The sequence below is a fragment of the Pithys albifrons genome, chromosome 4 (assembly GCF_047495875.1).
Source record: "Pithys albifrons albifrons isolate INPA30051 chromosome 4, PitAlb_v1, whole genome shotgun sequence".
Lineage (NCBI taxonomy): Eukaryota > Metazoa > Chordata > Aves > Passeriformes > Thamnophilidae > Pithys > Pithys albifrons.
Window position 1 is genome coordinate 75447934 of NC_092461.1, and position 17684 is coordinate 75465617.

General features: G+C 40.4%; 1 protein-coding gene and 1 long non-coding RNA gene across 5 annotated transcripts in view; both read left to right on the forward strand.

Moving 5' to 3' along the window:
- The window catches only part of CHST9 (carbohydrate sulfotransferase 9), an 88810-nt gene extending 79927 nt beyond the window's left edge, over positions 1 to 8883 (forward strand). For all 3 annotated transcript variants that reach the window (XM_071554626.1, XM_071554628.1, XM_071554627.1), the window contains one exon: positions 7388 to 8883. In XM_071554626.1, coding sequence (XP_071410727.1) covers positions 7388 to 8485 — 1098 coding nt within the window. In that variant the 3' untranslated portion in view covers positions 8486 to 8883. The remainder of the gene's footprint in view (positions 1 to 7387) is intronic.
- A 1412-nt stretch (positions 8884 to 10295) lies between these two features.
- On the forward strand, positions 10296 to 17166 carry LOC139671577 (uncharacterized). Of its 2 annotated transcripts, XR_011697754.1 has the most exons (4): positions 10296 to 10361; positions 13479 to 13541; positions 14058 to 14118; positions 14367 to 17166. It is a non-coding gene; the product is annotated as an uncharacterized lncRNA (long non-coding RNA). The 2 variants fall into 2 exon arrangements; XR_011697753.1 differs by having other exon boundaries at positions 13479 to 14118.
- The last annotated feature ends 518 nt before the right edge of the window (positions 17167 to 17684 follow it).

A 17684-nucleotide genomic window follows, 5' to 3' on the forward strand; every position in this document is an offset into this window, starting at 1 on the left:
TTTCCATAACTCCAAGTAACCCTGCAATGAGATGCTGAACTTTCTACTAACAGATTCAAGGGGCAATAGTCACTGATTCACAAAGCTGTGTTTTGAAAAGCAGTATGTAAAATTACCAGTATCTGTTAATTAAAATCTACCAGCAGTATTTTTTTTTCTTACTACGATCAGTTATTCTTATTTATGTCTAGCTCAGAGTTCACAAGGACCTCCTTTGAACTTAATTGTAATTCAGCTACAAACTATGAAGCTTGCCTTTTAGTCCCTACAGGAAATTCTGAATATCTTGTATAGTCTTTTTTTTTTCTCTTCCCTCAACTTGTTTAGTAAATCTTAGAGATGCTTAGTACAAGTACATGTGTTTTAGGGATATATATCTCATAGGAAAATATGGTGTCTGTTACAATAAGGTCTTGCCTGTCAGGACTGATAGCTCCACATACAAAATATTTATACATCTTAATTCAGAGAAAAGATAAGCTTGCTGCTATTTTGTGGCTTTTTGAGTACTTTAGGGATGAAAGAAGAATGAAAGTTCAAATCACAGTTGTTACATTCTTCCTCTTCCATAATGGAATTGTGTATGAGCCACAAGATATCTCTGACAAAATTACCTCTACTAAACTTGCGGTGATCACAAGGAATACATGTGACATCTCTGTCTTGTGAAGAATGTAGCATTAGTGATATACCCTGAATAAATTAGATAAGGCAAAAATTCATGACTCTACTGGGAGGTGAGTGGGAAGTGGTGCCTATCTCTGGAGTAGCTGTTTTAAGCACAAGTGATGAATCAAGAGATTTATCTCCACTGCAAAGAAGGTGAAGCACCTTATCAGCAAGTATCTTCTGTTACTTGTGGCAGCTTGGATAGTCTCTCCTTTGGGAGATCATGTAGGGGCTTTTTTAGCTCAGTAACATTGCACTAAACAGCTGCTATGATATGAGAGCGTTCTGAACATATTTACATGTTAGCTCAGGTAATGTAGTAGTAGTGGAGTATGGCCATTCTGAATTATACTTTGCAAATAGTCTCCTATCACAAAAGAAATTAAAGATAATCTTTCCTTTTTTCAGGCTTAAGAAAACTTGCACATGGATGTGTAAGTGCAGCAATACATATTTGTGCAGCTCAAGTGAGGTAGTAAAAGATCTAGACTTCACTGGCTTGCTGAAGATAGGAATAATGCAAACTTTTCCTCATATTTAAGCTACATATCAAGTCTGAGCCATTTGCCACAATCATAGTCCTCTGACGAAGAAATTCTTCAAACCATGCCCAGTTATCATGGAGCCATAGAATATTTTGAGTTGGAAGGCACCTTTCAAAGGTCACCCAGTCCAATTCCCTGCAATGAGAAGGGACATCTTGAACTAGATTGGGTTGCTCAGAGCCCCATCTAGCCATTATGTGAAGAACTTGATGTTTTATTCTGAAACTATAGGTTTCAGAGTTTTGAAAGACTTACACATACCTACTATCCAAGGGTGTTTTCTTTTATAGTACTCCAGTATTTGAGCCGCTTTCAGCTAAAAACCTGAATTAAGAGACTGATCTCTATGTGCTCCCTTGATTGTTATAGAGGAAGAGAGAGAATTGGAAAATGAACCTGTTCCATAAGACCCTTTCTCTGTCAGTTTTCTACAGAAAGATCCTAAGTAAACAAGTAAGGTTTTGAAGCAATGTGATCATTATAATACAATCTTCACATAAGAAGCAATGTGAAGAAATACATTCATACTGTGAAATAGATACCCAGTGTTCTCAGTTTATGCTGAACTTTGGCACTGTCAGACACATCTAATAGCAAAAGACTGGGATGTAAGTGAGGATACTATATACTCCAGGCATGTGATTTGAAATCCTGTCATTTCATCATTGGAGGACTTAGGTTCTTCTATTTAAGTTTCTGTGAACATGTATTATAGAACCCCTGTCTGGATTGGTCAGAAAACACAAATATTCTGTCCTTCTAAATAATTTTTAGAACTTTTGTCTTGAAGAATGAAGGTTTTATGATCTTAGAATATCTATGTGTTTGCAGAGCACCCATATTAGCTATTTAGTATAGTAGTGCTGAGAGGACTCTCAGGTCACTCAAACCTGCAGCAGTCAAGCTCAAGCCACAGTAAAAAACAGAGCACAGCAGGCTTCCCAAGTGACTCATGCAGTTGTTCCTAAACAGCATCTTAGAGGAGTATTTAAGGAAGGGTGTTTCAAGAAAGAAGACATACTAGCTAGATGTTGAGGACAAACCATGCATTACTAATACTTACATTGTAGTTATTTGGCAGCAGAGAAAAGCATGAGAAAACAGAATATTTATTTTGTGCACTGTTATTTGTGCTATGTTTTTTGTTGAGCTTACTTAATTTTATTATTCTTGTTAGTAAAAATGCATATCCAGCATTAAAGCACTTAGGAAACATGACACTTCTTATACTGCAGGCCATTAAATATTTGTAAATCAACCCTGGAATATCAGCCTTCCCAATACATCATTATCTTTTTGCATGATGAGTTGCTTTAATTGCAGACTGTCTAGATGAGATCCCACCCATGCATTGTAAAATCACCACAAAGCATAATTGGATGAATCTTAACCATTCTTGGCAGTAGTCAATCTCTTCTATGCCAGTGGCTTGCGAAGGTATTAAAGGAAAGGACAGCTTCAATGTGCATAAAAGAAGGTATTGGCTACTTATTGTACAGTGAGGAGAAATCTTTCTGTGGATGGGGAGGAGCAGGGAATCTCCAGAAATTAAAAAAAAAATCCATGAACCCATTAATGACTCAAAAATGCCTTTTGTTTTCAACAGCTTCACTGAGTTGCCTGCTACTAGCCAAACACCACATTAACACCACACTAAATTCTTTTTTTTCCCTTGTATTTAAACCAATTTTTAAATCTGTTTTCAGTTCCTGCCTTAGGTAAGGTGAAACAAAATGCCTACTCTTCTAAATTGGACTCAGGGCCATTTCTTAACTTCATTGCAAATCTGTCCATGCAAACAGAGGACAGGGCTCTCTGCACAATACTGGCAAGGGAGCAATATTTCACTGGATTTTAATTCTCAGATTTAATGTACACAACCTGCTACATAGCTTGCCAGCATTCAAGGACAGCCTTGGATCTATCCAAGGTAACTTCAAGGTGGAGTTCATCTCCCACACAGGGTAATGGTTCCCAAACTTAGCAGCTCTTTGGAAAGCCATAAAGGGACATTCCTGTCTTGGGCACATGGCTCAAAGAGTTTACTAAGGACTGTTTGTATGGAAAGATCTGGATCAAAAGATAGTGTCCAGTATTACCTGCATGCTGCCTATTCTTGGTGTATGTTTAGTCATCTTCCAGAGCAACAGTGCTCAGCAGCTTGTGGGGCGGACTGTCAGGAATGCAGATATAATGAACAAGAATTTTTGTAAAAGTGTTTATTGCTTTTGCAAGTTTCCTGTTTTCCTGTTCCTACAATGAACAAAAAATGAATGTAACATGGAGATGTTCAGATCTTTAAATTGTCATAAAATGGGAATTGAAAAATCACTGACACCAAGAGGAAGGCAAAGAAGGCACCTCTCTTTGTGTAAGATTAGTGTTGTAAAACATTAAAATCCTTTCAGAGTGTGCGATTTTTAGCTCGCTCATGCACATAATTGTCAGACTGTCAGGTAGTTTTGCTTAGGGAATATGACACCACCTATTAAACAATTCCTGTTAGTTTCCTAAGAAAACTTTCTAGTTAAACATTTCTCATAAAAAAAAAGTTTGATTCATCTCTTCATTCAACTCACCTTTATTAGGTACTAACCCAGCTACTCAGGCAAGTGTATAGGAAAGTTTGATCTCTTCATTTTTGAGTTTAAAAACTTCCATGGCAACGTACAAGCCATTTACGTCCTTGGAAAATATCTTTATCCATTCCCATTCTTAGATAGAACAAGTAACAGCCAGCATTTACTGCAAGGACATTGTCCTTTGTGGAGCAAAAACATTTCCTAGCCAAGAGTGTTGTATTCAGTATGGGATATGTGTCTCAAAGAGAAAGGGAGGTGAAAAGAGGAAGCAACTAATAGTATTTTACAAATTTCACTAACTTCCAGTGCCATTGTTTTCCCTCTTCATATTTTTTTTCTGTTTGGGGTTCTTTTTTCTCCTAATAGAATCTTTCTTTTTTGCCTCATTTCACTAGGAGGGAGCAGCTTTCAAGTGACTCCCACTGTGCATATGTTGTTCCTCTAGGGTGTTAACTGAGATTTCTCTGAATGATTTTGTCCATACTTCTCTGAAGTCTCTAATTCCATGAAAAATCTTTTAATGGAGATTGCTAAAGCTACATTCACAGTTTCTGCAACTAAAATATAATCGTCCTCTGGTACTGTCTTGGGTTATCCCCTGAGGTTGGTCCTGGATTCCAGGCAGACTGTTAGAAATGAAACAAAATCAAGACCACACCTTACCGCCTGTCCTTTTCTCTCCTGCCCTGGTGGGGCATTTTCCACTAGTTCAGGATGGTGGACTGAACTTTCCTCTGAAATATAGGGTTCATTTTAGTGGGTTTGGTTTGAAATTCAGATAGTTCAAGTTTCTTTGCACTAAAACATGCCCTGAAATAGACTGCTAAATTCAGATGACGTACCATAGGAAGTAATGAGGTAGTGCTCTCTCTTGCATTTTCTATGCACTGAGGAACACCAGTACAGTCATATATCCCTGGAGACTGTTTTCTAAATTTTCAAATTCCCTAGAGCCACACTGGTTAATTTACATTCCGTAGTTACTTTAACATTGTTATAGCTTTATTCCTACTTCTGTTGAACCTTGTATTGTGGGTTGGTTTCTGTGTATTCAATACTTTTCATTTCATCTTTTTAAGTTCCAGGTTTTCCTTTTAAGGTAAAAACATTTAATTTATTTGCAAGTCTCTGGTTCTGCAGTAGCACTTCTAAGAACAGCACTTTGCCATTCACTGTGATGCTGAAATTCCCATTAGGCTCATCATTATATCCTGGTTTACTGCTAATACTACCTTCTGTTGTTATACTCTAACTAAGCTCCTGAATTATTTCCATCCTAGGGCAGAAGGGATAACTCTCCAGACACATGTGCTTCATTTGTTTTAAAGAATATAATATTAGATATAATACAAAAAAAAATAAAGTAGAAAAGCTGACCAAATCAAATGAATTCGAGTAACCTTTCGCATCTCTAAAAACACTAACATTCCCTCTCTCACAGATGTATAAGTACTGCATGGCTCTCTTCTTTCATTTGTTTTCACCAACACAAAAATAATTTTAGACAGTTCAATGGAAAAAAAGACCTGCTTGTCAGTGGCTTACAGCACTACAGAAAAGCCTGATCCCTGAGTTTGTTTTTGTTATGGGAAATTATTACACTGCAACATAGGCTAACTGTTCTTGGAACTGCTTGTTTTTTCATAGGCTTTATTTCAAACTGGAATTCAAATTGTGTTCCTTTCATTACAATTTCTTACATTTTTCCTCTGAATTTTTAAGTCTTATTTGCATCAGCCTATGAACTTTCCTATCCCCCCAAATCCACACTTAGGATCTGCCAGTCCACAAATCAACTTTCCAGTAAATGTTTAATCAGTTTATGGCATAAAAGCCTTTTTACGTAGATTTCAGAAAAAGGCAGGCTAATGAAAGCAGTCAGGCAGTCTGTGCATGTCTGTCCATCTAACCATTTGGCTATGTGGTGTTTGCAACAGGATGTTTAAAAACCTGTTGACCAGCATCCTCCCTCTCCAGATGTGTAATGAAAATAAGCAGCTGTATAGGTGTCCCAAAGCATCAGGCTTGTCTGTTGATGGGAGAAAGAAATCTACAAGCCTTAGTAGACACATGAGAATCCACTTGGGACTGAGCAAGCAGAAATTCCCAAACTTCAAGAAACTTTTCAGTCAACTTGCATGATTGTACTGGTTTAAAGGTGAACCAGCAGGGGAAATGAACTCACCACAAGAGAGATTATAAGTCAGAGCTAAAATTTAATAATAATATTACAATAACAACACTGACACACAAGGGAAATTGCTTTCAACTCACAAAATCCCAGCAGTATAACCCAGTGTCCTGGGGCACAAACCCAAGGGGGTTTGTTTGCCCTTGTGCTGAGACCCCTGTGGCTCCCCCAAGTCCAGAGCAAAAGGAAAAGAAAAACCTGTTGGTGCAGGTGAGGGCTGTGGACTGGGCAAGAGCAGTGATCTCCTCCTGTCAAGGTCCTGCTGCTGCTCTGGATCCGACGAGAAGTTCCTGAGGTCTTCTTACCCACCACTTATGTACCCTCAGGGAGCACTCAGTCCCTCCCCCTGGGCGGGGACTCACACAATGGGTGATTAACTCTGGGAGCCAGGGGGTGTTGAGCTGTTGATGGCCCATTAGCAGCTCCGCCCCCCTCAGGCTGGTTGTGAAGGTGATAATGGCTCCCTGGGCAGCTGCTGCTAATGGCCCATTGACCTTGGGAAATGAATAGAGGGGGTAGAATACACAGCTTTGATCACCCCCACACAGGGTTAGCTGGTCCCTCCTGCTGAACTAGGACAATGATACAAGAGCCTGAAGAATTTGATGGCAAAACGCAGATGCAAGCCTTACTTTTCCTGCAGTTTGTGGATTGTGCAGTGGCTGGGGACATTGAAAAAGATGTTTGGGAGGAAAGTCTCATGTTTTCACATTCTTTGTGGGGTCACTAGTTGATGTTTCTTTAGTTGGCATCATTAATGTTGATGTTGAAATAAGTCAGATGGATTAGCCTCTAAAGGCACCTATTTTTTCTTATCAGCTGTGAAAGCAGCTAGCTCAGATATAGGCGTCTGCATTGCAGACACCTCTATGTACATACAGTCCAATGCATCCCACTTCCATCATCTGTCTGTAGGCAGACAGGAGTTGCCTAATATCAGCTATTTAGGAGCCCTAGGTTCATCCCCTACCACCACTGGAGAATGGGAGTAGATCCAGCACCTGCTACTGTGATTGTGTCAGCGCTCTCCAGAGAACAACCACACAACTCAAACAGTGCTGTCATGGGGGAAAATGTGTTCAGTAGAGAAAATACACCTGGCCACCCCTACCAGGACTTTCAGCCTCCCTGTGTGAACCATTTTTGAGTTCTTAAAACGTGTGACTTGAGGTATTTATTTTCGTAGGAAGACCTACTGTGTGCTAACAGGTAAGCTTCAAGCAGCATGTACTTCAGTATTTAGCCCAGCTTGTTCCTGAATTAGGTGTATAGATCAAGTGGTTCAAAAGAGACTTTGTGGCTTGGTTGCAAGCACACCTCACCTTGCTGCCGTTGCTACATGAATGGGCTGGGCTGGACTGTCACTGCACTCTAAGCTCTGCTCCTTTCCATGCTTGCAGGATTTCACACTCCAACCTCCGGCGATGCCAAGGGAAGCGATATGGAGCAGAAGTGCTCCTCTGGGCCTAAGTAAACATGAGATGGCTGTTTCAAGCAGCAGGCACTGGCAAAGCAAGGCTGACCCTTTCAGTGTGGTAGCTGCCTCCTTGATGAGCCAACTGCCTGACCAGCAGAAGATGAATGAGGCACCTCTCAGCTGGTTCAGAGGAGTGTATTTACCTCCTGCACTGCACCCATTAAACAAGACAATAGTCAAGGGTGGCAAGTGGAAGGACATAGATATCACCCAGGAAAAGCGCAGATCATTCCTGCATGACTTCTGTAAGAAATACAACAGCAGAAAGAAGGTGCAGACCCACCTGGTGCACTTGGTGTCAAGAATTTACGTGGAGGACAGGCACAAGGTCCTGTACTGCGAAGTGCCAAAAGCAGGCTGTTCCAATTGGAAAAGGATCCTCATGGTGCTCAATGGACTCGCCACTTCAGCATACAACATTTCCCATGATGATGTACACTATGGAAAGCACCTAAGGAAATTGGACAGTTATAACCTAAAAGAGATAAACACACGCTTGAACATGTACACCAAGTTTATATTTGTACGTGATCCTATGGAAAGATTGGTATCTGCCTTCAGGGACAAGTTTGAACATCCAAACAGCTATTACCATCCAGTATTTGGGAAGGCAATAATTAAGAAGTATAGACATAATGCAGATGAAGAGGCTTTGAAGACAGGATCGGGAGTTAAGTTCAAGGAATTTATCCAATATTTATTAGATTCCCATCGACCAGTAGGAATGGACATTCACTGGGAGCAAATCTCTAAGCTCTGCTATCCCTGCCTCATCAACTATGATTTTATAGGAAAGTTTGAAACCCTGGAAGAAGATGCCACTTACTTTTTGCAGCTGGTAGGTGCTCCAGCTGATCTGAAGTTCCCTAAATTCAAAGACAGACATTCCTCTGATGAGAGAACAAGTCCAGAAGTAGTGAGGCAATACTTAAAGGAATTGTCTAAGGAGGAGAGACAGCTGACCTACAACTTCTATTACTTGGATTACTTAATGTTCAATTATACATCACCAATTGTATAGCACCAGAATAGCTTCAGGCTTCTATTAGTTATTTATCATTTTGAGATTCAAAACAACTGCTTTGATATTAGCCCTGAAAGGAAACAAAGTTACTGCTAAGTGGAGTTGACTTAGTGAGGATTTTATAAGCTAGAGTGATATCAATTGGCATTAAATTATAGGAGAATGAACAGAAAAGAAGACCTGAAAACAGCATAAATTGCACTAAAATGCTTGAAAAAGCTCCTTTTACAACTGTGGATTATACTATGAGAGCCGTAGCTCAGCCAGCTGTTCTTACCTAATGTTCTTTTAATGGTTTAAGAAAAAACCATTCAGAGTAGCATGATTCTTTGTGTGTGTGTCTGCTTTAGAAATTGTTTTTGAAACAACTTTTGAATTTATTTTTACTTTCTGTCACTTATTAATAAAGAAGCATTGGTTAATTTTCTAAAATGTTTGTGGCATCCTCAGTTGCAGGGCTTGGTTGTTTGATTACCATTAAAAAGTGTCGGTCCACTACCCCATTTTGATTGATGCACTGGAGTTGATAAATATACCCTCCTTTCAGAGAGCTGACACATTTATTAAAATTAAGATTCTAATTTCCAGTGGATACATCATGACACATGCATGTATACTGTGGTCCCAATATTCAAAATAGTCTTCACTTTTGATCATAGGACAAAGTTTTAGTGTGGCAGCTATGAGACATTCTAAGGACTGTACCGAGGAGCAACTTCAGTGCAACTGCTGTGACCCTTTTTCATCTGCCAGGGTCCAATAATCAGCCCAGCTCCCAGCAATTCGTTACACAGAAGATGTGTATACCCATTGCCTCCCAAGCCCAAGTTCTGCCTCCAGAGTTTCCGAAGTTACATGTGTTTTGCTGTCCTGCCTCAGTTGTCAGCAGCCAGCAAACTCCAGGAGTGGGATGGATGCTGCAGTTTTTTTGTGCTGGGATGTGTATTGGTGATTTGTCCAGAGTCCCTCAGTCTTGGTTCTAAAAGGAAAAGGTACCGTCTACCCTCCCCTTCCCTCTTCTCCCTCAAGTTCTGCCTGACCAACACATGCAGTTGTTCCTGCAACCTGTGTTGCAGTATGGGTGGCCAGGGTGTCCTAGGAAGAGGAAAAATCTCTTCAAAATTATAGGATTGTGGAATCATTGAAAAAAACATCTAAGATCATTGAGTCCAATCATTAACCTAACTACCAATTCTACCACTGGATCATGTCCCTAAAATGGATAGGGAAAAATCTCGATGCCTTTCCGCAATAAAGATGTCATTTGTTCTTTGCTTTCTGGAGTGGTTTGGAGCATCTTGCTCCAGTGTTTTGATATACCATGTTGTAGAATAAGGAAATAGTCTGACAGGAAAGTGATGCAAGTAAAATGTCCTTTTCCTGTGTTCCCAACCACTGGTCACAACTGGTGCAATTACAGCTGTTTTCTCTCTGATCTCAGGCAAATGTACAGCTTCACTCCTTCCACAGGAGTAATTTGTGGGTCTCTGCTAAAAGGACAGACCATTTCCTACATACCCTTGCTGCATGTTTCTCCCTCAGTTTTCTCCTCAGCAGAGGAAGAAAGCCACCTCCAGTTTCTGTGGTGCCAGTGTGTAATCGAGCAGACTCTGCACATTTTTTCTTGTGTCACGATGAGCCACTCCAAGGGAGAAAGGTAAAAGCATACTGGGCAGCCCAAGTTGGAGTTGATGCTATTTGTGACTAGTAGCACCCATAGCTGAAACGAGCCTGTTCCCTAGGGCCATGGAGCAAAAAGGAGAAAGAAAAAGCCATCATCACCATGAGGTGTTGCAGTGTGGTGTGTGTCATCACCATCAGGGAGGTGCAAAGGTTCAGCAGCAATAAGAAGTTACAAGGATGCCTTGGACAGGTAAATACCCATGCTGTTGCTTGTGCGAGCTCTTGCTTTGCCTGGATGGACCCATAGGTGTTAACATCAAAGTGTTTGGGAGGGGATATCTGACAGTTGAATTGCCCTATGCATGTTTTTCCTCAGGTGAAAAACAGGTTCCTTAATCTCCCCCTTTAAACAAAAGATTGTGTTTGACTTGAGCCTTCCCTGGCAGGAATCCCTCTAGATTTTCCTGTGGGTTCCATCCCATAGTGCCAGAACTTCACACTGCCTGGGGCACACTGGGGAGCACAGCCATTCCAGGGCCAAGTGCTCAGCCCCTGGGGCACTGTTCTGGAGAGGTGGTTCCTTGAAGCTGCTGTCATGCTGGACACTAGTAGACTCCAGTACTGTGCACCATGCTGGTTAATGGCTCTTACTGAGTTCCCATGTGTCTTCACCCAGAAGGAAGTGGGACTATGCATTAGGACATTAAAGAGCACCTCCTGACAATTTTAATTTTATACCATCCTGCCTCCTAACTCATGTGAAAACTGCCCTGAATTTCAACTGGATTTGACCTTGTTTTGACCTCTAGAGTCTCTGCTCTTTTAATTCAGCCTCAAATCCTGAGTCAATCTGTCTTGCTTTGTAGGGAAGCCATTGAAGGTATTAAATAAAAAATAAATGTCCACCAACATGTGGATGTCTATATATTTGCTTTGTCTTGTCTGTTGTGGATGTGTGTTAATTAATTGTTAATTTGCAGACAAAAAAATGGCTCATACTAATGTGAGGAAAAAAATTTAGCATGTTAATAAAGAATGGAAGCCAATTTATGTATGAGTTTTGTATGAATACTTTAATTCAGAGAAATAAATGCTAGTAGATAGCAAAGTGTCTGAGGAACTTAACTTTCATGCTGAGCCCACTTTAGTGGCAGACTTTAAGCCTATCTGATCAGAGAATGACAGAGATTTGGGGGTGCGGGTGTAATTACATTGAAAAAGCTGTACAGTCTCATAGGATTTCATCTCCTAACTGGTCTTAGATAAAGTTATTGTTCGAGTCAGGGAGGGGGTTGAAAGAAATTACTAACAAATGTTTCATTTCTGGAAATGAGAGGGAAAATGGCATTGATTTGCATGCATCTGTGGACATGGACATCAGGTCCCCAGATTGTCTTCTTGAAAATCCGATATGGTTTGTATTTGTGATTTAACAGGGGAGGACACTAGTTAAGGCCTTTAAAGCATGTATGTGCACAGAAGCATAATTGTTTTAGCTGCACTATTGTTCTATGGCTCTAGTGAAAGTAATTTAACTTCTTTGTATGCTCAACTTCAAATTTCATAGCCCCTAACTGCATTTAAAAATTCATTTTTTGAAAATATAACCTGGACTTTTGTAAAGAAGAGCCTCTCCATAGTCATCTTTAGCAACCTAAGGGATTCAGATGATCTCAGTAGCAGAATCTAGATTGTACTTTGCCTCATTAACCACATTTTGAAAATCACCATCCTACTTTGCCAGGAATTAAGTTACATGATTTAAAATTAACATAAGAGTTTAGCATAATTGAAGTGGGACTGTGATATCTGACTTATGGGATTATAAGAGATAAAGGCATAATTTTCAGCATAAAAGATAACCTCTATTTTTAAAAGTAAATTTTAAAAGGTCAAAGTGTAAGTTTGGGCTGTAACTTTTTTTTTTAATTTTGTAAGAACGCTAAGCAAAAACAAAAACTGAAGGTCGTCCACTATAATTAATATAAAATCCCACCTCCACAACTGTGCACAGATGTTTGTTTTATTCAGAAAATTATATTGAGCATATGCAAAAGAGGAATACACTCCACAACATTCAGTGCAATTACATTTGCACTAGACATCAACTGCAGCATGCAGAGCCTTTTTAAGGGGCTTCATTACAGTAAATGCTTTTTAGTTATGAGCATTTCTTCATTTGAAGATCTCTAAGCACTTCTCTAATGCAAGTCAGTTGTCAGAGCAAGTCAAATATGCTGTAAAGGCATTACAGTGAATCTGTGGGAGGGCTGGGACAGAAGGAGGGTGCTCTCTTGGCTCATATGTGTCTTCCAGACACCAGACAGCCGTGCTTCCCTCCTGAAATTAAAACTTGATTTTGGGAAACTAATGTTTTATATCTGCCTTTCTTCTGAAATTCATCAGCATTAAATAATATCAAATTATTTAATAAGAGTGTTTAATAATAAATAAATAAAATATAAATAGATTTTTAAAAAAATAAACTGCATAGGTGTGACTTCTCAAATTCCAATACATTTGTCAACATAAGGCAGCGTCTTTTTTTCAGGTAGGACTTGGCTTGCAAAGCTCAGACACAGCCATTACATCCATCTCTTCTAAAACTGCTGGTAAACTGTTGCTTGCTGGAAGTCAGAGGTGTCCAGCCACAGTGCAATCAAACACAACACATACTGTTGAAATGTCCTCTAGTAGAACTCCCACAAAAGGCCAAATTTATTGAAGCTACTCCTGCCTCAGGCTGTACTATCTTGGTGATATGTCATGGGAGATCACCACTTCAATTTTAGATGCAGTTTAAATGAAAATTTCAATATGACACTTTGCAAAAGGGAGAAAGGAAAATATTGTATTGTATACATAGATTATGTATAAAAGTCTTTGTTGCATTGCCTTCATGCTAACAATACATCAGATAAGTTTCTAACTGTAATGCTAATAACATTTTATCAGCTTCATAGCTTCCTGTGATGCCTTCAAAACTAAATGAATTTGCTGTCAGAAACTCAAGTCTGAAATCAGACCATAAATTATTATACTTTATTAAAAATATGGATGCACCTGTCTTGTGTCAACCAATCCATGTACAGTTCAGAGGGCAGGGCAGGTACTGGGCAGGGCAGTACTGGGAGTTGGAACTATCTGACTTAGCAAAGGGCATTTGTTCATATCCTCAGATACCTGGGATTGCTTTGCCTTCTGAAATGTGTCCAGGAGGGTAGATGCAGGAAACAGTTATATTATTTAGTTTAATAAGAATATCTTAGATAGTTTGGTATTCATAAAAATACCTATTTTGTAGGGAACAGTTGAGCCTGGAACTGTAGCTAATTGCACTAAGTCCCACATGTTTCTTCTATTTTAGATGTAACTCTGCTTGTGGCTGGAGTGACACACTTGGACTGCAGAGACCTAGATCTTCCTCCAGGTTCTGTAACTTCATAGACTTGTTGGACAAATATGAAATGCTCTTTGCCTCAGTGTCTCCACTTCCAAAGTGGTCCTGTAAATTGAAGGAAATGATACCATGTGCCTTCTCTTAAAATCATTGAAGTAGGTGGATAAAGAGCTGTGGTTAGAAATTAGGTATTAGTATGGAATTTAACTCAAAGGATATTCGTGGCCTTTCTTTATGTTTTACTTCCAATGGCTTGGAGGAAGCTGGGGACTTCCCAGCTTTGCTCAAGCTGAGAAACACATTATTCAGCTCTGTTCTGGGCAATTGGCAGCCTTAAGAATGCAAGCTCTGTTTCAAAACATAGTGCATCTGTCAAGGCTATCCAGGCACTGTCTCAGCATAAAACCAGTGCCAGGTTGTCTGACCACGGGAAGGGGCCCTCTGGTTCCTTTGGTACAAGGGAAAGCAGACAGAGAGGGTGAGAATCTTGCTGTCTCAATTTATTCTGAGCCCAAATAAAAGAGAAGCCATTTTATTTTGGTGCAGGAGCTGTAAATAAAGTGATGCTCAACTAGAGAGTTCTGCAGAAGCAGTGGATCCCATCCAGGTATGCAAACTCCTGCCTTCTCCTAAACACCAGAGCTTCACAACCCAGTACCCAGGGCTATGTTCCCCCAGCCCTGTCTGAGACCCTGCCACCCCTTGTGACAGTCTACAGTTTACCTGGCTGCTAGAACATCTCAGGATTTATCTCCTACTAACATAGCCACTTTTTCTATGATTCTGAGGAGGCTACTAATAACATGGAGATGGCATTGAGACAGACTGTGCTGCTTTCTTCTTTTTTGTCTTCAGGAAACAATGGGATGAACAACTGTGAGAGAGGGGAAAGAGTCCCTATAAAAGGAAATGGAAAATCTCATGGCCATGACCATAACTTTTTTTTAGTATATCTAATTGTTACTTCCTTTTCCTCTGTCTCCTCACATACAGTTTCTCTCCCTCTTTAAGTATGTCAGCACAAATTGGTAAGACTAATTGCCAGTTTGCTCTCAGATGTCAAGCCACCTTCAGTTCAGCACATCTATGTTATCATGGCAGTGAGGCTGCACTAATAAGCCTGCCTGAGAGTATGGTACTGTCAGCCACCATCTGTGCACACATATTTGTCTTGACCTCGTCATGTAGAAATTCCTTCTATCTGAGGGCTTGGGTTTTTTCTCTAAATTCATTCCAGAAACCAAAATTTTTACGAAAGCTCGCAATACTGCTCATTTCCTAAGACTGTAGATTTGAAGTGTCCTGTATAATTTGCATTCAAGAAACAGCATTCTGAGACATAAGGTGTAGGAGCAGACCAGGTCTGTCTGGACATTTCAGCACACAGAGATGTAAATCAATACTCAGTGGATTGTAAATACACGTCAATAGGATATTAAATGATAAAGGTTTGATGTTTCCCAAGGTAGTTACTTGGGTGTAAAAAGTTTATGTGGGCAGAGTAGGACCTGCATATTGAATTATCTCATTCTTGATAAAAGCAGACACACACACAGACAGATTTTTAAGTTTTAGGAATGATAATGAGTTACAGTTCACCTGAGAAACCATGTGTGTTCAGAAAGCTGAGTTCAACTGCATACCAGTTTCCCCCCTATAAGCTTGCACAAATGCAATATAAATGCATGAATATTTTATAAATGCACTTGTACACACAATATATACATATGTGAGTCTTAATAATATGCAGAGAAAGGTTTTTCAATGGTAATGGGCGCTACTGAAGTCCTCCATTTGACTTTAAAGATCTTAAATGTATACTAATACAGATGCAGGTAAACACTCTATTAGCATGTTGCAAAACTATGACGTTATTCAAATGAACCTAAACTACTTGCAAGTTTTCCTTTTGCACAGGTTTTTGTTTTGCTTCTTTAACTTATCTGGGACAGGGTGCTGCCAGGTCTGTGACTCTGCAGTTTGCTCAGCTGTGCCTGCTTCTGGTTATGGGTGCAGCTACAGGTTTTGGGAGGAGGTTTTCTAGTGGGGCACCTGTTAGATGGGGAAGTATGCAGGGCTTGCAACATCTGCCTGTTTTTCAAGGAAGTTACTCTGTTACCCCCTATGGTGCACTCCAAGTCATAGACACGAGCTGTCACCTTTGCTATGACTTCTGCTATTCTCTTTTTTTTTTTTTTCTAAAAACAAAAAGGAAAACAGAAAAGGGACAGAGAGAAAGCCTCTAATGAGAAGGGGAAATGTTAATTGTGGCTGGAGGTGACAATGCACAATAATAAATCGTTGCTTTGCTATTGTATCTCTGATCAAAGTACCCTAAGACTGCAGCAGAGCAAAAGCTCAGCTCCAAGGGAGGATGATGTTTCTCCAAATCCTCGTGATCCCTGCAGGTCCTCCTGAACAGCAGAGAAAAGATACAGAACCAAAGTTAGTGAATTTTTTTCTGTCTCAGACTTGCTGCCAACAAGGCTTCTGTTTCTCCCTGCATCTTTTTGGCTGTCTCCAGCCTAGTGGCTGCAGTGGGTTCAGGGCAATACACTGCCTCTGCATACAGAAACTGCCCTAATGGAAATGCTCTTAGCAAACAGAATCTGGCTCAGAATTCTTTTTTCTGCCTTGCTTTATTGAAAAGTGATGCTAAGACTGAAATTTTCACCTTAAACTTATGTATGTTAGGCTACTCAATCTGCAAGTTAGCAGTTGGAGAAAACAGGCAAAACTTTTTAAATGGGATGAGCCTTTGGTGCTGCCAGGTACATCTCTAGGAGCTGCAAAGGCCAACTCTTCAAAGCAGCATAGCCCTAAGGAATACTCCTAAGTGCTGATGAAGAACCCAGTTCTTAGGAAACCATGCCTAACAGATTTTTAGTATAAAAAATATTCCTAAACATACTTTAACTGAAAACAGCAAAACCCATACCTTTCTGAGCAAGACATGGAGAAGGAGAGGGAATATTTTGGAACATTTTGAGAGATTCTTTCTAGCATTTTCAGTTTGCTTTCTATGCCTCCTGACCCCCAAGCACCAAGGCATTTCTTTAATTTACTACAACTTACCAAAGGAAAATAAGGTCTGCCCACTGACACCTTTATAGCTAAAATCTGCTCTCTGTGCTGTCTTGATTGCAGAAGCAGGCACAGGCTGAATGAAAGAAGCTAGGAACTTGTTATGTAAAACCTACAGCAAGTGAGCTTTTCTAGCTATTATGCCTTGACCCCTTATTTTGGCACAGTAACAAAACCACTGAGACTGGATGGTTATAGGGTTTCACAGGCTTTTTTTTTCCATTTTTGGCCCCAACATAAAACCCAAGTGAACCAATGGCGTACCCAAACTTCTGAAATAGTCTTTCAGTATCTTCTACACACAAAGAAACAGTGAGAAAATACTTATGTTTTATTTCTTTATTATTTAATCAGGACACACTCCTGTCTAAAAATACCATGTTTACGATCACAATAGAAATCTTCCACTTGTTTCTGCAATTGCTTAGTATTTGGGCTACACTATGATCCCCATTGTTTTGCATTCTCGTTGTTTTCTGTATGTGGCTTAAATGCTCCATTTTTCCCAATAAATTACACTTGTCTGTAACTCAGGTGATTATTTTCCCCTCCAAGACTTGATCTTTGTTCCTCTTTAGCATCATCTCTTCAGTTAAAAAAAAAAGTAAACAATAAATATATTAATCAATCAAACTGAAACAGGGTAAAAGGAGAAGGGAGGAAAGAGGATGGGCACGGTGGGGAGGGGAGGGGAGGGGAGGGGAGGGGAGGGGGAGGGGAGGGGGAGGGGGAGGGGGAGGGGAGGGGGAGGGGGAGGGGAGGGGAGGGGAGGGGAGGGGAGGGGAGGGGAGGGGAGGGGAGGGGAGGGGAGGGAAGGGAAGGGAAGGGAAGGGAAGGGAAGGGAAGGGAAGGGAAGGGAAGGGAAGGGAAGGGAAGGGAAGGGAAGGGAAGGGAAGGGAAGGGAAGGGAAGGGAAGGGAAGGGAAGGGAAGGGAAGGGAAGGGAAGGGAAGGGAAGGGAAGGGAAGGGAAGGGAAGGGAAGGGAAGGGAAGGGAAGGGAAGGGAAGGGAAGGGAAGGGAAGGGAGAAAAGTACTTTCTTGTCTACAGGCTACAATATGCATTCTATACTTCTGCATCATTTTGAAAATA